Source organism: Sus scrofa, chromosome 6, assembly GCF_000003025.6.
Source record: "Sus scrofa isolate TJ Tabasco breed Duroc chromosome 6, Sscrofa11.1, whole genome shotgun sequence".
NCBI lineage: Eukaryota > Metazoa > Chordata > Mammalia > Artiodactyla > Suidae > Sus > Sus scrofa.
The window spans coordinates 17,724,452-17,749,744 of record NC_010448.4 but is presented as its reverse complement, the minus strand read 5'-3'; the positions used below and the strand labels follow the sequence as shown (position 1 = coordinate 17,749,744).

General features: G+C 40.3%; 1 protein-coding gene across 1 annotated transcript in view; it reads left to right on the top strand.

The window, feature by feature from the left end:
- SNTB2 (syntrophin beta 2) overlaps positions 1–25,293 on the top strand; it is a 99,964-nt gene that overhangs the window by 24,806 nt on the left and 49,865 nt on the right. The window contains exon 2 of the mRNA XM_021093874.1: positions 22,898–23,107. Coding sequence (XP_020949533.1) covers positions 22,898–23,107 — 210 coding nt within the window. The remainder of the gene's footprint in view (positions 1–22,897; positions 23,108–25,293) is intronic.

Sequence of the window (25,293 nt, the reverse complement as noted above, 5' to 3'; positions counted from 1 at the left end):
CTCAATGCTATTCAGCAGGATCTCCTTGTAAATCTATTCTAAGTTGTGTCTGATAAGCCCAAGCTCCCGATCCCTCCCATTCCCTCCTCCCATCAGGCAGCCACAAGTCTCTTCTCCAAGTCCGTGATTTTCTTTTCTGAGGAGATGTTCATTTGTGCTGGATATTAGATTCCAGTTATAAGTGATATCATATGGTATTTGTCTTTGTCTTTCTGGCTCATTTCACTCAGTATGAGATTCTCTAGTTCCATCCATGTTGCTGCAAATGGCATTATGTCATTCTTTTTTATGGCTGAGTAGTATTCCATTGTGTATATATACCACATCTTCCGAATCCACTCATCTGTCGATGGACATTTGGGTTGTTTCCATGTCCTGGCTATTGTGAATAGTGCTGCAATGAACATGCGGGTGCACGTGTCTCTTTTAAGTAGAATTTTGTCCGGATAGATGCCCAAGAGTGGGATTGCGGGGTCATATGGAAGTTCTATGTATAGATTTCTAAGGGATCTCCAAACTGTTCTCCATAGTGGCTGTACCAGTTTACATTCCCACCACCAGTGCAGGAGGGTTCCCTTTTCTCCACAGCCCCTCCAGCACTTGTTATTTGTGGATTTATCAATGATGGCCATTCTGACTGGTGTGAGGTGGTATCTCATGGTAGTTTTGATTTGCATTTCTCTTATAATCAGCGATGTTGAGCATTTTTTGATGTTGTTGGCCATCTGTATATCTTCTTTGGAGAAATGTCTATTCAAGTCTTTTGCCCATTTTTCCATTGATTGATTGGTTTTTTTGCTGTTGGGTTGTATAAGTTGTTTATATATTCTAGAGATTAAGCCCTTGTCAGTTGCTTAATGCACACTCTTTAAACTTCAGTTTATTTTTCAGTCAAATGATTGTGAAGGTTACATAAAACATTTTACATAAAGTAACTAGCACGGTCGTTCCCATTGTGGCTCAGCAGAAAACCAATCTGACTAGTATCCATGAGGACACAGGTTCAATCCCTGGCCTTGCTCAGTGGGTTAAGGATCTGCCATTGCTGTGAGCTGTGGTGTAGTTGGCAGACAATTGCTCGGATCTCGTGTTGCTGTGGCTGAGGCATAGGCCAGCGGCTACAACACCGATTTGATCCCTAGCCTAGGAACCTCCATATGCCGCAGGTGCAACCCTAAAAAGACCAAAAAAAAAAAAAAAAAAAAAAGCAACTAGCACATAATATGTGTTCACACAATGTTTTTTTTTTTTTTTTTAATTTTTTTATTCAGTTTTTGCTTTTTGGGACCGCACCCACGGCATATGGGAAGTTCCCAGGCTAGGGGTCTAATCAGAGCTACAGCTGCTGGCCTACACTACAGCCACAGCCACGCCAGATCCGAGCTACGTCTGCAGCCTACACCACAGCTCACTGCAGTGCCAGATCCTTAACCCACTGAGCGAGGCCAGGGATCGAACCTACATTCTCATGGATCTGAGCTGGGTTCATTAACCACTGAACCCTGAAGGGAACTCCCAGTAGGTGTTCAAACTATGTTAATCTTCCTTCCATTCTCTATTTCATACCTGGATGGATACTTGTTTTAGGATCTCATTCTGCTTCTGTGGAGAAACTGGCGCTAGCTAGTTTAGGAGCAGGTCACTGAAGTAACAGGAACTGATAAGGCCCTGATTCCTCCCCCTCATATATGCCCAGCATTTAGGTCATCTGCTCCTATAATTTCAGCTATTAGTTGAAATTATAATTAATTTGATTATAATTTAGCTACGTATTTCTGTTCCCAGTCTTCCTGTGATCCCTTACCAGCATATCAAATTTAACCATGACCTAGGCAGACTTCTTTGTAGTCATTTATTTGTGTAAGGAGGTATAGCTTTGGCCCTGTCTCCTTCCCCTCTTCACTCTGGCTAAGAGGCTTTCTTATTGTTCTTGTCCTTCCTAATTTTCACCTAAAGGCTTATGAAGACTGCAGGATTAGGTCTTCATATCTCCTCAGTTAGTAGGAATTATTTTGAAGAAACAAAAATTCCCCAGTTTAAAGAGTTTATAGTAGAAGGTAGTATGATGGTTACTGTTTATACTAAATGTACATTGTGAATTTTATGCACTGTAGGAATTTTTTTTAATGTTAACCTTTGGACTTTTGCCTTTTCCATTTAAAACAATTCCCCAAACCTTTTCTTCTCTTCCTCCTTCTTTTATTGCAGTAGAAATCTGTTATTTTTGAGAACCCCCTCTTAATTTTGTCTTAAAAGCTGGAGACTGATGAGGGCTGTCCTCCTTTGCCTGGTGTATGAGGAAGCAGAAGTGGATAACCTTGCTGCTCAGTGCTTTTGCTTCCATAAGGTCACTAGGAGCACCAGAAATCTCCCACCAGGCGCCAGATTCATTGGATTGTATGCTACCAAGTCTTATTCCATATATGGAATTTTATTGCTCCTCAAAAGAAAAACATGTTGAGACAGTAGTTTCTAAGAAGTCAAAGTTTGCCACAATCCGTTTTAGACATAGCACCTCAGGACTTTCCTAGATTAGATTTTAAATTCTTTCAGAAGCACAAATTCCTCACAGGAACAGATGATTCATTAATTTTGCTCTATGGAAAGAAAGGATCTCAAGTATTACACTCCCCACAAACTAAATGAACTGACTGCACATTTAAGCTTTGGGAAACATAAAACATATTTAAGAACATCCAGTCTTGAACTGAAGCAAGATACTTTCAGATGATCTACCAACATATGGAAATTTGCAACCTTCAATAATCCATCTCAGTTGAATAGTCTGTGGCTTAAACAAGTATTTTTCCACTCTTCAGTTTACCACATCTTTCTTGGCATCAGATTACCTTTCCATTTAATTCCAATTGTTAGTTTGACTGTTGGGCTGAATTCAGCTATGGAAATGGAAATTATTTGTGATGTTACTACTATTGCTTCGTTCACGTATGGTCCTAATACTTACATACTGATGATCTTGTTTTGTTTCCCTGAAGTTATATTTTTAATTGGCTATTTACAGAGTCAGACCCCTTAGCTAAAGGAGGATCCTCATATGCATGATCTAACTTTCTTAGAGTTCAAGGGAAGTAATATGAAGTACTTTCTTTACAGTTGCCCTCAACTCCATCCCAGGGAAGAGGTTGTTACCATAATTCATATTTCACAGAGCCCTAGTAAAGCAGGGAGAAAGACCTCAAGTTTTTATTTTTATTTAAAAAAAACTTTTTTTTGGTCTTTTTAGGGCTGCACCCATGGCACATGGAAGTTCCCATGCTGCGGGTTGAATTGGAGCTGCAGCTGCTGGTCTATACCACAGCCACACCAAAACCAGATCTGAGCCGTGCATCTGTGACCTACACCACAGCTCAAGGCAACACCATATCCTTAACCCATTGAGCGAGGCCAGGGGTCGAACCTGCAACCTCAAGTTTCCTAGTCAGATTCATTTCCTCTAAGCCACAACAGGAACTCCATTTTTTTAACTTGGGTTTTTAGATTAAGGCTAGGGCCAAATTTAGGGTATCCTGTGCAAGTATCATTGGCGTGCACATGGACAACCCTTTGACAAGATTATGTTTTACTACTCAAGGGCAGGAACTCTATAGTACATAGCTTATACTTATGTCCCACTCACAACTCATATGATGTGTTTAGTGCATGAGGAAAATCTATGTTGTATCTATGAACTTCGTTCTTTACAAATACATGTTTACCCATTATATTATGAACTTAGCTGTGTTCAGTAGTGATTTCAAGCTCTGCTTTGAGGGGAAAAGTCTTATGGTTTTTAAGGTACTTCTTTCCTTTTGTACACTTAACTTGGTAGCTCTTTAAGAAAGAATAATCCCTAACAGCCAAAACTACTTTTCATGGTATCTGATAACCCTTAACTAAATATCAACAACCTTTCAAGAATGGATCACAGGAGTTCCCATCATGGCACAGCAGAAGTATATCTGACTAGGAACCATCAGGTTGCAGGTTCGATCCCTGGCCTCGCTCAGTAGGTTAAGGATCCTGCATTGCCCTGAGCTGTGGTGTAGGTCACAGGTGCGCCTTGGATCGGATGTTGCTGTAGGCTGGCGATATAGCTCTGATTCGACCCCTAGCCTAGGAACCTCCATATGCTGTGGGTGCAGCCCTAAAAAGCAAAAAAAAAAAAAAAAAAAAAGAACAGATCACAGCTTTTCACCTTGAACCCCATACTCTGGGCTTTCCTAAGTATATACATTTCTCTAACTGTTTCACCTTTATGCTGTAACCCCAACCAGGCACGCTGGCTTCCACCATGTCTCCCTGGGGTACTTCTGCTTATCTTTCAGTGATCAAGTTCTCCTATTACTTTGTATAATACATTCTATATATACTACTGTAACAGCACTTAATATACTGAGTTATAATTACTATTTTTGTAATTATTAATTGGTAAATTATAGTAGTATTTACATTGTTAATCTTTATTTCCATCTTTACTATTTAGTGGCAGGGTGGCACATGGCACATTTTTTTCTCTAAGACCTCAGTTTCCTCACTTGTAGAATGAGAGTAATAATTTGCCTATCTCATAGGGTTGTTGTGAAATTAAATGAAAATTATTCACATGAAACAAAACTCTTGGAGTTCCCTGGTGGCTCAGTGGATTAAGGATCCAACATGGTCACTGCTGTGGCTTGAGTCTGGGGAGCCCAACACATGCATTTTCAGAGATTTCCAGTACTTTTTTTTTTTTGTCTTTTTTGTTGTTGTTGTTGTTGTTGCTATTTCTTGGGCCGCTCCCGCAGCATATGGAGGTTCCCAGGCTAGGAGTTGAATCGGAGCTGTAGCCATCGGCCTACGCCAGAGCCACAGCAACGCGGGATCCGAGCCGCGTCTGCAACCTACACCACAGCTCACGGCAACGCCGGATCGTTAACCCACTGAGCAAGGGCAGGGACCGAACCCGCAACCTCATGGTTCCTAGTTGGATTCGTTAACCACTGCGCCACGACGGGAACTCCTCCAGTACTTATTTTTAACCCACAGAGAAAGGGGAGACATATTCTATTAAAGAACCCATTATGGTTCATATGTGTATGCTTTCCTCCCCATTCCAGGCATACACTTTGAATTGTTACTGGGATGGTATTTGTTTCGCATGTTTCTAATTTCAGGATATTCACCAACAGAAAATTAGACATAATAGTAAATTTAGAACACTGAGACCTTTTTAAAGGTTTGTATGTGTGCTATAAAACATTTTGTTCACTTAGCAAACATTTCAACAGAATAATCCAAGTTAAAGAGTTATCCAGTTTTCTCCACTGTTGACAGGCTATTATTATCACTTGAATTTTCATTGTTATTCTGGCGTTAATGTGCCAGGCTTATATATTCAAGGATGATGATGCTGAGAGGATCCTTTTTCCTTGAAGCCCTGGTCTGCTTTGTGAGCTTTATCTCATTAACCCTCACAATATTTCTCATCATGTTTTAGGTCAGAGTCATCAAGGTACAGTGGTCATTTTTCTGAATTCCCACCACGTATAACCCATTATGTTATATGGTAATGCTCCTTGAAAGGAAGTCTTAACCACTTTGTACACGAATTCATTTAACAAACACTGAACACCTGCTTTTTGCCATGTGCACTAACTTCTGAAACTGGTGAACATAATTGTCAGGTTCTGTGTTAGATCATAACAATAATATATATATATTTTTTTTGTCTTTTTTTTTTTTTTGTCTTTTGTTGTTGTTGCTATTTCTTGGGCCGCTCCCGCGGCATATGGAGGTTCCCAGGCTAGGGGTCCAATCGGAGCTGTAGCCACCGGCCTACGCCAGAGCCACAGCAACGCGGGATCCGAGCCGCGTCTGCGACCTACACCACAGCTCACGGCAACGCTGGATCCTTAACCCACTGAGCAAGGCCAGGGACCAAACCCGCAACCTCATGGTTCCTAGTCGGATTCGTTAACCACTGCGCCACGACGGGAACTCCTCAATAATATTTTTAATTTGTATGGCTTTTATAATTTCTAAAATCCTTTTCCATACTTTAATTCATTTAATGCTCTCAATAACCCCCTAAGGGTAAGTTTTATGATTTTATATATAAAGAAGCTGGAATCCAAAGAAGTGGAATTAAGCCACGAGTATGATGTAAGTTCTTTTTTTTTGCTTTGCTTTTAGGGCCACACCTGCTCGGCATATGGAGGTTCCCAGGCTAGGGGTCTAATCGGAGTTATAGCTGCTGACCTATGCCACAGCAATGCAGGATCCAAGCCACATCTGTGACCTACACCACAGCTCACGGCAACCCATTTCCTTAACCCACTGAGAAAGGCCAGCGATGGAACCTGCAACCTCATGGTTACTAGTTGGATTCCTTTCCGCTGTGCCATGACGGGCACTCCTGGATATAAGTTCTGAAGGGATGGACACAGAAAAGTATAGTCTTTTCCAAAAAGTAAATAATTTTTTTTTTTGAAAAGTAGTGTTTTCATTTCATGCTTTTCATTTAGGGGTTTTTGTTGTTGTTGTTGTTGTTTTTAAGGGCTGCACCTGTGGCACAGGGAAGTTCCCAGGCCAGGGGTCAAATCAGAGCTACAGCTGCTGGCCTATCCCACAGCCACAGCAACACAGGATCCAAGCTGAGTCTGCGACCTATACCACAGCTCACAGCAATGCTGGGTACTTAACCCACTGAGTGAGGCCAGGGATCAAACCCACAACCTCATGGATACTAGTCAGGTTCCTTAACCATTGAGCTATGACAGGAACTCCCTTTTAATTTTGCTGGGGCTACTGAGCTTCTCTTCTAACCACTTCTCCCTATGCCATTGCTGCCAAGCCCATGACAGGGAAGAAGACAGTGGCTTTGACTGTTCAGGCTCTTCTGTGCTTCTGAGGCTTGAGAAAGCACCATTTGCTTTCAGGTGGGCATACCAGTGCGTTAAATATAGTAATGTGCTCTTCTTTGAGATTGTTAACCAGCATTCGTGTTTTTCCCTTTTTTCCTTTTTTTTTCCCCATTCTTGAAACATGAATTGAAATTCTCATTTACTCACACACATGGTAAAATTATCATGTTAATCCTGGATAAGAACTGACTACTTCATTGTTGAGACCCAGTGAGCAAGTTTAAATGCTGACTCATTTGTACTGGCTGCTGAGTAATCTATAGTGTTTTACAATTTTCCACTATCTCAAAAACCAAATTGAAAGTTGAGCACATATTCAAGAAAAGGTGACTTGGTCTTTTAACCACGGCTTTTCCATAAGCTGTGACTTGGAAAAAGTTTTCTAATTTCTTTGAGCCTCATTTTTCTTATGGTTTTAGTTTTTTAGTTTAACGTTTTCTTTTTTTGGTCTTTTTTATTGTCTTTTTAGGGCCATACCCGTGGCATATGGAGGTTCCCAGGCTAAGGGTCCAATCGGAGCTGTAGGTGCCACAGCCATAGCAATGCCAGATCTAAGACATGTCTGGGAGCTACACCACAGCTCATGGCATCACCAGATCCTTAACCCACTGAGTGAGGCCAGGAATTGAACCCGCATCCTCATGGATGCTAGTTGGGTTCGTTAACCACTGAGCCACGACAGGAACTCCTAACATCTTTAAAAATGAACAGGTTGTACAAAATTATCACTAAGTTCTCCTCCAGCTGTAAAATTTTCTATCTATATTATATTAGTATTAGCACACTCTTGATTGTGTGCGTGTGTGTCCAAACATAATACACTTGAAATGAACAGCTATTTCATTAATCTTCTCTAAATATGGTAATTTATGTAGACAGTATTGACTGTAGCTATCTAATTCATATGTACTTACTACACTGGTGAATCTTTGTCCTTTCCTTGAATAATCTCCAGGAGAGAGGAGGATTTAGCATGCCTGAAGATAAATAGAATCTCTAGATAAGCACTCTTATTAATTATAGGAAGCTAACATTAACACAAATTGGCTGTCAGTTGTAAGGGGAAAACTTACACATCCAAAACTGCTCTAAAATATTACCTTAATATTTTTTGACAAAAATATTTGTCATGGAATTAAATATAGGTACCTATAAAATGACGCTACTTGGTTTTGTCATTATTCTGACTTCTCAAACCTACTGTGACTCATTAAGAATGAAGTAAAACTGAATGGGGGAAATAGAAAGGGGTTTGTTGGTCACAGGGTACAAAGTTCCAGTTATAAGATGAATAAGTTGAGAATTCCTGTTGTGGCTCAGCAGGTTGAGAGCTTGGCTAGTATCCATGAGGATACGGGTTCAATCCCTGGCCACGCTCAGTGGGTTAAGGATCCATTGTTGCCATGAGCTGTGGTGTAGGTTGATGATGGTGGCTAGGATCTGGTGTTGGGCTCTGGTGTAGGCCGACAGCTACACTTCTGACTTGACCCCTAGCCTGGGAACTTCCATACGCCGCAGGTGCTGCCCTAAAAAAAGAAGAAGAAAAGAAGATGAATAATTTCTGAGTATCTAATATTCAACCTGGTGATATAGTTAACAATATTGTACTTTATACTTGAAAGTTGCAAGGAGAATATATCTTCACTGTTCTCACCACACACAGTTGCAATTATGTGAAGAGATGGATGTGTTAACTAACCTTATTGTGGTCATCAGTTTTGAACCATTTGAATCATTTTCCACAAGGTCTGTCGATTTGGATTTGTCTCTTTTTTTATCGTGAGTAGACAGACCATACATATTTTTTTGAACAAGAATACTTCAGAGGCGATATATCTTCAATACGTTTGGGTGGATAGGATGCCTCACGTCAGTGTCTTTTTTTTTTTTTTTTTTTTTTTTGTCTTTTGTCTTTTGTCCTTTTTACGGCCGCACCCATGGCATATGGAGGTTGCCTACGCCACAGCTCACAGCAGCACCGGATCCTTAACCCACTGAGTGAGGCCAGGGATCGAACCCGCAACATCATGTTTCCTAATTGGATTCGTTTCCGCTGCATCACAATGGGAACTCTATCAATGTCTTAATACTGGTGATATAAACCTTGATCACTCTTGGATTTCTCCATGTTAAAGTTACTGTTTCCTCCTTTGTAATCAGTAAATTCTAGGGGGAGATTTGTTGAGACTGCAAACATCCTGTTACTATTTAAACGTTCACCCTTTACTCTTTAAACTTTTCACTAATTTTAGCATTTATCAGTGGGTCTGGCTGGCAACAGTTATTCCTATAGAGTTCTCATGATAATTTTCTATTTTCCTCATTCCTTTGACACTTATTAATTGGAATTCTTCTATAAGAACTATCCCTTCTCCTCCATTTATTTATTCAGTTATTTATTTATATCAGTGCGGGCTCATGGATATTTATAATCCTATACCACTGTTATTTATTTTGATGCTCAAAAATTATTGCAGCTTTTAAAAAATTACCTTTTAATTTCAAAATTAATAAATCATAAATGAAAATAGTTATTTGTGGTGGGTCGACAGTGCAGTACGCCATAGCTTAACACTCTGTAGTTGATATCTATGCTCTGTGACAGTTCTCAGTCTACTACAACTGAACTCCTTAGTCATGTGTTACGTAAGAATGAGGAGGGAAAGAATATGAACACATCTTTGTCTTTTCTCCTCTTCCTGACCTCAGTTAATAATGCCAATTTGGTCAGAAAATCCCTAGTGATAACAAAAGCTTGGCAATTGCTAATAGCAGTTCTTTTGTACAATTAAAAAAAAAAATACAAAACGTCTAAAGAGATGGAAACTTGGATGACATTCTTGTTCTCAGTGGTAACTGACTGGATGTTCAGGATGGAGTGCTTGCTGACCCCTTGAACACAGCCATTGTCCTGGGTTAATACTGTGTTTCCGTCTATAGTTTATCACTTGGAGTTCTGATCTAAAACAAACCATCCGGTGTATCCAGCTAGTCCAGGACATCCACTTTGCCACAGATAAGGATTTCCTTGCACTTAAGCTGCCAAAATTTTCTTTTTTTAAAATCTAGTGGGAAAATGTTACTTTAATTAGTGTTTTTATTAATTATTTTTGTTATTTCATTTTGTTTACTGTTGTTACATCTACTTATATGTAACATTTTATTTATGCTTCTATTATGACATTTTTTACATTTTGCCTTTTGTAATTTCTCCTTTATTAATTTGTCTTTTTGGGGGAGGTACATGTCTTCCTTTTCCTTCTCAACTAAACAGTTTTTTTTTTAGGGCCACACCCGCGACATGTGGAGGTTCCCAGGTTAGGGGTCTAATCAGAGCTGTAGCCACCGGTCTACATCAGAGCCACAGCAACTCAGGATCCAAGCCACGTCTGTGACCTACACCACAGCTCACGGCAACGCTGGATCCTTAACGCACTGAGTGAGGCCGGGGTCTAACCCGCAACCTCATGGTTCCTAGTCGGGTTCATTAACCACTGAGCCACAATGGGAACTCCCTCAACTAAACAATTTGAGGACAGAGTCTATATACCTATATAAACATTTTAAATACCCCACATGCAGAGTTCCCATTGTGGTGTAGTGGAAATGAATCCAGCCAGAAACCATGAGGTTGTGGGTTTGATCCCTGGCCTCACTCAGTGGGTTAAGGACCTAGTGTTGCTGTGACCTGTGGTGTAGGTTGCAGACTCGGCTCGGGTCCTGTGTTGCTGTGGCTGTGGTGTAGGCTGGCAGCTACAGTTCTGATTGGACACCTAGCCTGGGAACCGCCATATGCCATGTGTGCGGCCCTAAAAAGCAATAAATAAATAAATAAATAAATATCCCACATACTTTGCACATAAGATAGTGTTCTGCACTAAGGGGGTGTGTGTGTATGTGTATATACATACATATATATACAAATGGAAGTTTCTGGGCCAGGGATTGAATCTGAGCTGCATCTGTGACACAATTCTGGATCCTTTACCCCACTGTGCTGGGCCAGGAATTGAATCCCCGCCTCAACAGTGATCCAAGTTGGTGTAGTCAAATTTTTAACCCACTGCTCCACAGTGGGAACTCTTGTTATTTTTTTTTTTTTAGGAATAAAAAAAAAATTGTTTCCTGTCATTTCTGTTACAGGAATAGATAAAAGCTTATATGTTGGGTTTGTGAGACGAAGGTTTTCTTATAGAAGAATGGTTTAATCCATTATTGACTCCTTATTGTAAGGTTAAATTTTTGTCACTGCAAGAGCAAACTGCTCATCCATAAACCATGTGTTTAAGTAGATAATAGTTTATTAAGTAGATCTTTGTTTTATTTGTTCTAATAAATTTGGCTGAAGAGAACCTCAACACAGAGCATATATATACAATTTACATGATAATTTCAGTCTGTGGAGAGTTACCATCTACATGTTTAAGAAGCAGATGGTGGTGTTGAGCATGGACTCTTTGTCCAAATATTTGCAAAAATCCTTAATCTAGAGCTATGAGCAGCAGTTCTTAACTGGACTTTATTACCCATTCCATAAATGTTTCTCACGATTTCACTAGGACAGGGAAATTGGGAGTACAAAATATATCTATATTTGTGGTGGAATTTTTCATAATTCATATACCCAATATTTACAGTGCATCTTTTGTGTGTTAATGATCCCTGCTATGAACACTTTATCAATACACTGCCAAATTTTGACCTGAGTATAACATTCATTGGTGCTTAAACTAAGTATACATGTTATTATAGGGATGGCATGTGGAGTGGGATAAAACTTGTTCTAAAAGATTGGAAGCAAGTGTAATGTCAAGGCAGAGTCACAGAAAGATTATGTGTGTACTAGGAAAATACATGAATCTTTCTTCATGAATGCAAGAGAATGTGTCCAGGTCCTTAAATAGCCCTGCATAAACTGTAACACAGATCTGAGGAGTGACTAAAGACGTGAAGACTCATGGATAGATAAGCACTATAGAAGTGATGTATTGTAATGATCCTTTACTTTTGTGGTCTTGACTGCTAATCCTTTCAAAGACACTTGGTCAAATGGAAAAGACTGGCAAAACAGAAACAGTTATATATGAGAAGTGCCTTAATAGTGATAATGTGGAGTTTTATGGGAACATAAATGAGGAAGGCTATGTGCTATCAAAAATTGATCTTTTTGTGAAAAGGGAGGGAAAGAACAATTAGCTTGCTTTTTGGAGGTAACTACCATCTCTACATAGTCTTCAGTGTTGCATAATAGTCCCATTCTGTAGATTTTGTATGTTCAATAATGCTCGTATCTTCCAGGGTTTCTTAACCAGTTTACTTTTTAATTTTATTAGTTAGTCTTATTTAATCCTCTCAGTACAATTGGTATTAGGGTTAGTTTTAGAGTTTTATGGATTAGAAATTGAGATTGAAAGTGAAATTATTTATCCAAATCAGAAAGTTTGTAATTGACAGAACTGAAATTCACATTCAGTCTATTTCATTTCTTAGACTCTGTCTGCTTCCTTCAGAATATATTGTATTAGCTGTATACAGAAACACATACTGATACTCAGTATTTCCAACATTCAAGAACAGACTAGACACTTTTCATGCATTATCTCATTTAATCCCTACAACAGTCATTTGAGGATGGTATTTAATGTTTTACAAATGTGGAAACTGAGGCTTATATGAGTAGATTATGTGCTTCAAATCATCTCCCAAAAGGTAAATGATAATATCAAGATTTGAACTGAGATTCATTTGACTTTATTTTATTTTTAGCTTTTTAGGGCGCACTTGCTGCATGTGGAGGTTCCCAGGCTAGGGGTCCAATAGGGGCTACAGCTGCTGGCCTACGCCACAGCCACAGCCACAGCCACAGCATTGTGGGATCCAAGCCGCGTCTGCCACCTACACCACAGCTCATGGCAATGCCGTATCCTTAACCCACTGAGCGAGGCCAGGGATCGAACCCGCAACCTCATGGTTCCTAATCAGATTCATTTCCGCTGTGCCACATCAGGAATTTCCTTGTTTGACTTTAAAATTTGTTGCTCTGTGTTTATACTTCAATGATTTTACAAAAATTAACCAAAGAGCATCAACCGTAGGTTGGCAAGTGTATTGTAGGGTAGAGATACAGATCTAAGACAATTCCACAGATATCCCATTGTTCTTTAAGTATTTATTCAGTAATGACTTACCCAGTGTCATATTGCTTTAAAACATAAAACTGGAGGAGTTCCCATCATGGCGCAGTGGTTAGCGAATCCGACTAGGAACCATGAGGTTGCTGGTTCGATCCCTGCCCTTGCTCCGTGGGTCGATGATCCGGCGTTGCAGTGAGCTGTGGTGTAGGTTGCAGATGCAGCTTGGATTCCAAGTTGCTGTGGCTCTGATGTAGGCCGGTGGCTACAGCTCCGATTAGACCCCTAGCCTGGGAATCTCCATATGCCAAGGGAGCGGCCCTAGAAAAGACCAAAAAAAAAAAAAAAAAAACCATAAAACTGGAGTTCCCGTCCTGGCTCAGGGGTATCAAACCTGACTAGTATCTGTGAGGACGCGAGTTCCATCCCTGCCCTTGCTCAGTGGGTTATGAATCCCACATTCCTGTGAGCTGTGGTGTAGGCCAGTGGCTACAGCTCCGATTGGAACCCTAGCCTGAGAGCTTCCATATGCTGCAGGTGCAGCCCTAAAAAGCAAAAAAAAAAAGCAAACAAAAAACCCAAACAACCAAAAACATAAAACTGAGATCCTGCCTTTTTCCCTTAGCAGCTCTGATCCCTCCTAGTTTCACCCTTGATTTTATAGTATTTGAGTCATTTTATGATGTTTCAAAAAATCTGGTAGGGTTCATTTAAAAAAAAAAAAGGCAAAACTAGCCTCTACTTTCATATTTCAGTAGGAGAATAAGAAGCAACATAAATTATCTCTAACTAGTCTTATACAAAGTGCCTTTTTTCTATTGCCTCTGCTTTAGTGAAAATTAAAGTCTTAACTTTCTATTCTTTTTTTTTTTTTTTTTGTCTTTTGCCATTTGTTGGGCCGCTCCCACGGCATATGGAGGTTCCCAGGCTAGGGGTCTAATTGGAGCTGTAGCCACTGGCCTACGCCAGAGCCAACAGCAACGTGGGATCCGAGCCGCATCTGCGACCTACACCACAGCTCATGGCAACGCTGGATCCTTAACCCACTGAGCGAGGCCAGGGATCAAACCCCCAACCTCATGGTTCCTAGTCGGATTCGTTAACCACTGTGCCACGACAGGAACTCCTCTTTCTATTCTTTTTTAATCCTATAGGAAGTTGGGACTTTTTTTAAAATTGAAATTCTTTATTTCTCCTTTATTTTTTTATTTGTCTTTTTTGACCACACCCATGGCATGTGGAAGTTCTAGGGCTAGGGATCAAACCTGCATCACAGCAGCAGCCCAGGCTCCTGATCCTTAATGCATGACTGGATCCTTAACCCACTGTGCCATAGGGGAACGCTGTGGTCAACAGTCCTGTGCTTTGCATGTTTTGAAGAAGGCAAGAAGGGTATGAGATTGGGCCACTGTTTCATATAAAGTAGTATTGACTTATAAAAATGGCGAGATATAGAAAATAAATATAAATCTCAATGCCAAAAGGAAAAGAAAAATATGTAAGTTGAAGTAATTTTTCAAATGCAATGTCTCCTGCTTGTGGATTAGTTACATAAAGGGTTTTAAATATACATACTTACTGTACAGCAGTTTCCACAGGGAGCTCTGCTGGTAGCTCTTAAAAAGAGAGTAAAGAGCTTTTACAAAAGTTCTATGTCTTCCTTGTAAAAACATTTAAAAATGCAAACCTAAGATGTTTAAAACTTTGTTTTTATAAAGAATTGAAAAGCTTGCATTTTTTTTTTTTTTGCAGTTTGAAGAAGGATTCCAAAGAAAATCACTTTTAAAATCCATTTTTAAAATATTTACTTTATAAATGACCCACAATCGGTTTTAACATATAAGATTAGCAGTTGAAGAACACTACTAAGGAGAAATTACAGAGTAAAGTCCAAAGATCCAAATTATTTCAATCTAGTTTGTTCTTTGCTTATATATATAGAAGTGGGAAAGCTAATATAAGAGTAATAGATATCCATGTTAGAATTTGCTTGAGGCCTAAGAAATGTGGGGTTTTTTTGCCAGTTTGCATAAATTTACTATAAAAGACTATAATTTTAAAATCCTGAAATTTTAATCGCTGGGGACAAATTTCAGAGCCACCTTATTTCTGGTTTATTTGGATTTATTTCACTATAGCTCAGAGGTTTAAAAGGAAACTTGTCATCCCAGTAGTAATTTGAGATCCTCAAAAATGATTTGTCTCCTAATTTTATTGACTGTACAGGCCTTGGATTGAAATGGAGAAGGAAAGATGGGTAATAAAGTGAATTGAAAATCTCAGGACAAGCTACAGTTATTTTTTTTAAGCCAGAAAACATTGAAGTCACATAAGCATATATACTACTTCTGAGGATATGCTTGGTTTCCTTGTTGGGAATATTTTCCTCCTGTTGACTACCAAGAAGAAAGGAGCTAACTTCATAGAGTTCATGATAAGGCAATATTGGGAAATTAAATTTGACTTTGGAAATGTTGGTACAGCAAATCCAAAGAAATATAACTCAAGTTCATGTTAGATCTAAGTCTGATAATCATTCTGTACCTCCTCACTATTATAACTCACAGATCACCCCTCCTCTAACAAAAAAATATAGAGAGACATGAATTTCCTGCTTTTAAAGAGAAGAAAATAATAGCATTCTGCATTTGTTGAGGCAGGAGATCAAGGTTGGGTGGCCAGGAGTTCCCGTTGTGGCTCAATGGTAATGACCGTGACCGGTATCTGTGAGGACGTGGGTTTGATCCCTCACCTCACTCAGTGGGTTAAGGATCCAGCATCATCGCTGTGGCACAGATCAATGGCTACAGCTCCAATTTGACCCCTAGCCTGGGAACTTCCGTATGCCACATGTGCAGCCACATGTTGGCAAGTGTACTGACATGGACATGCTCATATGCTACTGGTGGGAGCATAAAATGGTAGAATCCTTTTGGGGAGTGATTTGAAATATATGTCAGGAACCTTAAACATTCTTTTGACATAGCAATTTCCCTCCTGAAAGATATATTCATTATAGCCTTATTTAAAGTAGGGCCCAATAGGAGTTCCCGTCATGGTTCAGTGGTTAACGAATCCGACTAGGGACCATGGAGTTGCGGGTTCGATCCCTGGCCTTGCTCAGTGGGTTAAGGATCCCGTGTTGCTGTGGCTCTGGTGTGGGCTGGTAGCTACAGCTCCGATTAGACCCCTAGCCTGGGAATCTCCATATGCTGCGGGAGCGGCCCTAGAAAAGGCAAAAAAAGACCAAAAAAAAAGTAGTGCCCAATAATTAGGGAGTGCCTAAATAAATTATGGTAACACAATGGAATGCTCTATAGCTATTTTAAAATAATGCTCATGAAGGAGTTCCCGTCGTGGCGCAGTGGTTAACGAATCCGACTAGGAACCATGAGGTTGCGGGTTCGGTCCCTGCCCTTGCTCAGTGGGTTAACGATCCGGCGTTGCCGTGAGCTGTGGTGTAGGTTGCAGACGCGGCTCGGATCCCGAGTTGCTGTGGCTCTGGCGTAGGCCGGTGGCTACAGCTCCGATTCAACCCCTAGCCTGGGAACCTCCATATGCCGCGGGAGCGGCCCAAGAAATAGCAACAACAACAACAACAGACAAAAAAGACAAAAAAAAAAAAAAAAAGACTAAAATAATGCTCATGAAGAGTTTATTAGTTCCCTGGTGGCTTAGTGGGTTCAGGATCTGGCATTATGACTGCTGTGGCGAAATTTCATGCTTGGCCTGGGAACTCTTGAATTTGCATACTGCGGGCATGGACAAAAAAAAATTGTGTATTTTGGAGTTCATGTTGTGGTGCAGTGGGTTGAGAATCCAACTGCAGTGGCTCCAGTTGCTGCAGAGGCACTGATTCAATCCGCAGGTTAGTGCAGTGTGTTAAAGGAGCTGTACTCCAGTGTGGATTCAGTCCCTGACCCAGTAACTGCCGTATGATATGGGTGCAACCATTTAAAAAAAAAAAAGTTTGTTTTACATAGAAAGATGAACTTTACTGTGCTGAGTAAAGAACTGGAAGGAAATATGGTAGAATTAGACATTTTTATATGTTTTCTTTTTGGCATTGTCCAGTTTAATTATCTGAGGGCAAAGAATGAGGCCAGCAGAAGGTAAAATGGTGGTTGATGGGGGCTGAGGAAAAGGGACTAGGAAGTTAATGTTTAAGGAATTTCAGTGTGGGAAGATGAAACAATTCTAGAGGTGGATGGTGGTGATGGTTACATAACAATGTGAATGAACTTAATGCCACTGTACGCATAAAAATGGTTAAAATGGTAAGTTTTACATTGTTCATATTTTACCACAGTTATCTCCCCAAAAAGGCCATTACAATGGTTTGGGTAATCCATAAGCATGTTAGGAGTGAGAATTAAGGGGTGTAGGTAGATAAGAGAAGAATTTCAGAGGTGGGATGAAATGGTTTGGCACCTGACTGATGTGGGGGCTCAGAAGAGGGAGAAATCTGCAGAGGTTTGGCGAAGTGGTTCCCAAAGCTTCATGGCATGAGAATTAGCCACCTGGGGAAGCTTTAATAAAATAGAGATCATTGGGCTTTACACCAGACTTACTGTACCATTGGTATAGATACTGGGTCCCTAGAAAGATGATGGTGCTAATGCTAATAACTAAAACAGTGCACACAGGAGGGAGACTGCAGATAGTGAAGATCAGTTCATGTTTGCATATGTTAAGTTTGAAGGGTCGGGACAGTGCTCAGGTGGAAGAACTTGGGGCAAACAAGAGAAATGGGTTCTTGAGATGTATGTTAAGTCTGAAGACCTAGCACTAAAAGTTGCTAGAGACTCAAGTGAAAAGAAAGTGCAAAAATCCGAGTCTGGGTGAACAACTACATTGTAGGGGTAGGAAAAACAAGGCATTGGAAAATAGCGGAGTTCCTCTTGTGGCTCACTGGTAAAAAACCCTACCAGTAGCCATGAGAAAGCCGGTTCGATCCCTGGCCTCCATCAGCGGGTTAAGAATCCCGTGTTGCTGCGAGCTGTGGCATAGGTTGCAGATGTGGCTTGGATCCCCTGTTGCTATGGCTGTGGCGTAGGTTGACAGCTGTAGCTCCAGTTCGACCCTAGCCTGGGAACTTCTATATGCTGCACGTGCAGCCCTAAAAAGAAAAAAAAAAGAAAGTCAAACTTGCTTGCAAAAGCATGAGAGATAATGGCACTATTCTCCCCATATCTGATTCATTTAGTTTCACTTAAACTCATAGCAAAGATCACTTGATGAAATAAGAAAACAATAAGCATTACAGATAAAAGAGGAAAATAATTACATGAGAGGTTGATGTTTATAAGGGAAGCTGATTGATTCACCAGAATACTTGTGTTCACAGCCACAGGCTATATCTGCAATAGGAAGCATCATTTAGGTAAGCGTTTTGTTTGTTTGGGGGTTTATGTTTTGCTTTGTTTTGTTTTTTGGTCTTTTTAGGGCATATGGAGGTTCCCAGGCTAGAGGTTGAATCAGAGCTGTAGCTCCTGGCCTGTGCCACAGCCACAGCAACTCAGGATCTGAATCGTGTCTGCAACCTACACCACAACTGACGGCAATACCAGATCCTTAACCCGCTGAGTGAAGCCGGGAATCAAACCTGTGTCCTCATGGATGCTAGTCAAATTCGTTTCCACTGAGCCACGATGGGAACTTCTAGATAAGCTTTTATAAACCACATAAATGACATTCATTTTAAAATCATATGCTGCCTAATGCCCCAAACCAGGATAGCCACATACCTTGTTAATATACATGGACCACCTGTAAGCTATACATTAGAGCGTGAAATTAAGTAAGAATCAGTTGGATCTTGGATCCCATCAAGTGCATTATAGTTTTTGAAGGCTCAGTGGGGTTTCATTTTAAGGTGGGTCCATGTTTAAGATTTGAGCAAGGTTGCAGAATGTTTTCTTCATTTCTTAAATAAGGGGTTTTGTTTTGTATAAATGATATGAACTTATAAAAGTTTCAAATATACAGAACTGCATAAAGAAAAAAAGGCAGTTTTATGACTGTATGCACTATAGATATTTTGATGAAAATTCTTCTAGACATCTTCTCAGGTGTGTGTACAGGTTTTGTCACTCTGAAGAGAAGGGATTATAGTGATGCTTTTAGGTTGGGGAGGGAATCTCCCTTCATCCTTCATTTTCTTTCTTTCGTTCTTTCTCTTTTTTTTTTTTTTTTTTTTTTTTGGCTGCACCCACAGCATATGGAAGTTCCTGGGTCAGGGATTGAATCCAGAACCACAGCTGTAACCTAGGCCATAGCTGCAGCAACACCAGATCCTTAACCCACAGTACCAGGCAGGGGATCAGTACCAGAGGTTGAATCAGAGCTGTAGCTCCTGGCCTGTACACAGCCTGTACCACACAACCACACAGGCAATGCCAGATCCTTAACCCCGTGTGCCACAGTGGGAACTACTCCCTTTGTTTTCAGTAAGAATGATCGGAGTTCCCGTCGCAGCTCAGTGGTTAATGAATCCGGCTAGGAACCATGAGGTTGTGGGTTCGATCCCTGGCCTTGCTCAGTGGGTTAAGGATTCGGCGTTGCCATGAGCTGTGGTGTAGGTTGCAGACGCGGCTCGGATCCCGAGTTGCTGTTGCTCTAGCATTGGCCAGCGTCTACAGCTCCGATTCGACCCCTAGCCTGGGAACCTCCATATACCACAGGAACGGCCCAAGAAAATGGCAAAAAGACCCTCCCCCCAAAAAAGAAGAAGAACAAGCAGTGCATGGAAGAAAAAATAACTTCAGCATCTAAACATAAACATCAGAGTTTAATTGAACATTTTGAGAATGATCTTTAACTATCAGGTAAGGTGATAGAGTCCTGAAGTGTATCATGAGTTCTGAGTTGACCTGACTGCCAAGTGGGGGTGTAGAAGCTTTGCTTCTCTAGCCAGGTATCCAGGTTAAAGTACTGTGGCAACCTGAGAGATCTAAAGATAGGACTAAAACAGAACATCATTAACTTTTTACCCCTCCTAAATCCCAGGTAAATGAGAAGCAGATGTCTATTTATGATTCCTCTGCCATGATGAATAGCCATTTAGATGGAAGTATGGGTGCCATTGTTGTCTACTCAAGTGAAACTCATTGCTCTTTTCATAAGGCCTTGCAGTAGGTCGTGTGTCTGTTTTGTGTAAATTTGTGTGCAGTAGTCAGCTCATTGATGCTACTCTGTGATCAAATGAATTTCTGAGTTCATCATAAAGGAGGCTTTCCTAACCGTTGTAATATTTAAGAGTGGTCATTTAGAATGTCTTTAATTTCCCCCTGTTGGTAGTTCAAAAGTTGGTATACTACCTTAAATGTTCAAAAAGCAAGTCTCTGCCATTGGCAGTAACTGAAAACTGTAAGAAATTCTGCCAGAGCTGTTGTGATCTGGTTCTGTCTTGAATGCACAAAACCAAACTAAAACATGTATTGAAATGCCTGAGTCGACCACTCAAGGGATATACTGGCTACACCCCTACTCATTTTTCTAAGATGAAAAAATCTCCTTGGGGACCTGATGCAGTTTGCTTTTACTCTCCCCACCTAGAAATAAGCTTACTATAACTATATACAGAAAGCACAGACACATACACATATATACAAATGCACATAAACTCTATCTAAATGCTGGGAATTTTCTAGAATTACACTTAACTTCAGCAGATCTCATTTAATAACTTATAAGGAAATAATTTTGGAGTCCCCTGCCATGGCATAGTGGTTAAGAATGGGACTGAAGTGGCTCGGGTCACTGCAGAGGTGTGGGTTAGATCACCTGCCTGGCACAGTGGGTTACAGGATCCAACATTGCCACAGCTGTGGCTTGGGTTTAATCCCCGCCCAAGGAACTTCCCGTATGCTGTGGGTATGGCTTTAAACAGGAAGGAAGGAAGGAAGGCAGGCAGGCAGGCAGACAAGCAGGCAAGAAGACGGAGGGAGGAAGGAAAGAAGAATAATTTTGCCTCTTCTACTGATTACTGATAAAAACTTTTCTAGCTTTTTCATTTAGGAAAGGAGAAGAAAGATGCCTACTATTTATTGAATGTTTGGTATGTGCCTAGAATTTTTACTTGCTTAGTGTCTCTGCCATTTTATAGATGAGGACCTCAGAACTGTCAAATGAGGTCATATAGCTCTGAAGTAGCAAGCGTGGCAGTTAGTATTTAAACCAGGTCTATCTGATTCCAGAGGCCTCTCTGTCACCCTGTCATGTAAATACTAGGCTGTAGAATACTAGGCATAGAAAAGACTATTATCAATATTATTAAGTAAAAAAAGAGATGTGAAAGCAGTAAGCGTGATATATTACTATTTTTTGTGTGTATGTGTATATACATGTGTATATGTGTCTACTTTTATGTATGTTTAGCATATGGCTAGAAGGCCATACAATGATTGCCTCTAGGGATGGGAATTGGGCTGCTAGAAATACACACTTTTTAAGATAAAATCATTTTTACCTTTTGAATTCCGTTTTATGTGCATGTATGACCTATTCAAAAAAGGAACAGTATTTTAAAGAGTATTTCTTAGCTATGTTTTTAGAAACATACCTGATTCTTTTTTAGATTTAGTCGTTTCTTAGTAAAGTATCATAAGCTTGTAAAGCTTCTAATGCTATAAAATATTAATACTAGCCATTAGGACACCGATAAGCATTGATAATTTTTCAGTTGCCATGACCTATCACAGGAATTTGGGAGGAGGTAGAATACTTATGTAACATATATTGATGTTAGCAGAAGAAACAATGACTGATTTATCAACATTCAACTACTTATTGACATTTTAATGCTATTTAAGATTGTAATAATCTTCAGTTTATCTAGTTTTTGAAATAATGCTCTGCCTCATAATGACAGTAGATGCCTGAGGTAAAAGTATTTTATATGTCCTAAAATTGAACTTACAAATGTTTCCCATCTACAAAAAACTGTAATTTGGGGCTACCATTAAGAGAAATACCTTATTTTTTTTTACTAAAGTTTTGTACTTGTTTTTCAAAACCATACTGGTTTGTTTACATAGCTGTCTCCCTTAGTAGAGGGAGCCTTCCTTCCTTACGGGCAGCGTCCATGCCTCATTTGTTCTTGTATTCTCAGAGACTAGCCTGAGGTCTGATTTTGGAAGGTGGCTAGAAATGCTGATTGAGTTGAATAGAATTGAAGGAGGCTTACAAATTTCAGACTGAAGAAGAGAGAGACATACTCAAAGTCTTCAGATATTTGAAGGGTTCTCATGTGGGAGTTATCTCAAGCTAAGTGGCACTGTCTCAGAGGGTACTGAATCTATTGCCAGGTTCATTCATGGATGGCCAACTACTGAGATCATTCCAATATTTAATTGTCATTTTTTCCTGTACTCATTTATTCAAACATTTACTAAACAGGCACTGTGTAGATGTTGGATATCAAGATTGAATAAATCATAAACCCCTGCCTTCAGGGAACTCACAACCAGCAGGGGAACTGAAGTAGTAACAAAGAATTACAGCCCAGGGTTCCTAGAGGTTGCTACAGAGGAGTAATGGTCATTCCCTGAGAGAATGAATAGGAAAGGTTGCTGAGGAGGTGACTCCCGGGTAGCACTGACCGGGCAGCAAAGGGAGAAAGTGTCCCAAGCCGAAGGAACAATATGCAGACTCCAAAGTTAAAGTTTTTAGAATAGAGTAGTGGTATATCCTTTGTATTACGTGCTCTTAAAGCACCCTCCAATCCTAAGATTTTGTGTACTGGCTCTTTACTTTGTGTATTTTTTCACTTCATGCCAGATAGTTCATGCATGTGTATATTTCAGTTGTCATTTTTCATAGGAAGCAAAAATACTAACCTTCTTCATTGATTTTGGTTCATAGTCAAGTTCATCCGAGAAGTAACGCCATATATCAAGAAGCCATCTTTAGTATCAGACCTGCCATGGGAAGGAGCAGCTCCCCAGTCACCAAGCTTCAGTGGCAGTGAGGACTCTGGTTCTCCAAAACACCAGAACAGCACCAAGGACAGGAAGGTCATTCCTCTTAAAATGTGCTTTGCTGCTCGAAACTTAAGTATGCCGACCTGGAAAACAGGTGAGCTGTACCTAAGGAGAACATCATACTCATAGCTTTGCAGACTTAAGGATATATTGCGATATTACTTTTGTATATTTTTATGCAATAATATGTTGACTAAATTATATAGAGGAAAACAGTCTGAGATGAGAGAATTGTTTTTTGGATTTCATTTAAATTATTTCACATATCTATATGTATGTATGTAGATAACTTTTGGACCAACACAAATGATACTTAATGGTGGTTACACCTGAGTAGTGAAATGGGATTAGAAGATAGAAGGAAAGAAGAGACTTCTACGTTTTATTTTTTACCTTTCTAGAGTGCTACTTAATTTTTTTGCTATAGATATTACTTAATTTTTTTTAAAAGTATTTTTCAAGAAGGTTTTTTAAATGCCTCCTTAGAAGGAAATTCCATATACTGTGGATTCTGTAGAGAGTTAGAGATCTTCATTATAGATCAGCCTGCATCAACTAGTGATATGATCCTGGCAAGTTAGGCGCTCTCTCTTGCTCTCTCTCTTTTGCTTTTTAGGGCTGCACCGGAGGCACATGGAGGTTCCCAAGCTAGGAGTCGAATTGGAGCTACAGCTGCAGGCCTATGCCACAGTCACAGCAACGACAGATCCGAGCTGCATCTTCGACCTACACCACAGCTGGTGGCGGTGCCGGATCCTTAACCCACTGAGCGAGGCCACAGATTGAACCCACATCCTCATGGATCCTAGTCAGGTTCGTTAACTGCTGAGCCACGAAGGGAACTCCCCAGGTTAGGCCCAGTTTCCTCATTTGTAAAATGAGAGAGTTTGACCGGATAATTTCAATGTCCCTCTTAGTTCTTTCACCATTTGGGTCCTATGCCTTTTTTTTTTTTTTTATCCCCCCGCAGGACCGCACCTGTGGTATATGGAAGTTCCCAAGCTAGGGGTCAAATCAGAGCTACAGCTGCCGGCCTGCATCACAGCCACAGCAATGCAGGATCTGAGCCACATTTTCGACCCACACCACAGCTCACAACCAACACCAGATCCCCCACCCACTGAGCGAGGCCAGGGATCTTACCCACATCCTCATGGATACTAGTTGGGTTCGTTTCCACTGCGCCACAATGGGAACTCCCAGATTCTATGACTTTGTCTTCATTAATGTCATGAAATCGTACTGGTAAACCTAGTGTTAGATTAGAGATTGAGGGGAAAGAAATAAAGAAACTTGCCCAGGAGGTCCCTTGTAGCACGAGTTAAGGATCTGTCTTGAACTTTTAAAAGAAAGCAAATAAAAACAATACAAATATATCAGAATATAATTTTCAAAATTAGTATACGGAGTTAGCAGTTAAGACTTTTAAAGCTACTATTTCTTGAGGACCTACTATGTGTTTGGCTCTATGTAAAGGGCTTCATGTGCGTTATCCCATTTAATCTGCACAGTGAGTTAAGCATGATTATCCTTTTATTTTTTTTTTTCTTTTGTCTTTTTGTCTTTTTAGGGCCCCACTCACCCTAGGGTGAGTTTAGGGTTCCCAGGCTAAGGGTCAAATCAGAGCTGTAGCCGCCGGCATACACCACAGCCACAGCAACACCAGATCAGAGCTGAGTCTGCGACCTGCACCACAGCTCATGGCAATCCTGGAGCTCAATAACCTTGGCCTTTATTAAACCTTAGGGATGCCTTCTCTTTAGCACATATGCTAGAGACATTTGGTGGGTGGTCAAGTTTGAAATTGGTTTTCAGAAACAACAGGAGAGGGCAGTTTGGGCTGTAATAGTTTTTATCGTACCTTGTTCTTCAGTAAGATGATCAGTGTACTTGACCATAGTGTGCTATACATGGAAAGCTCTTGGAAGATTCACACTTTTGCAGACTCTCAGTCTTAATGCTGCAAGGTAATCATTTCCAATTTTATTTGAAGCCCCAAATTTGCAAATGATGTGCTTTTGTAAAATATAAATTGGAAGAGAGTCAAGGTTGTTCTTGTGTCACTCTTACTTGCAGTCCAGTGTGCTTTCCAGAGAAAAAGAAAAGCAGTAGAATTCCAGGTACCTGGTAAAATTATGCATAACTTTGGTTATACCCACAGGAATGTGAACATCTGTCCTATGTGTCTTAGCAGAAAAAATGTTTGGAACCATTGACTAATTGGATAGAGAAGTTAGGGTGATGGACTTTACAGCTTTAGCCAAGCTATTTGCTTTC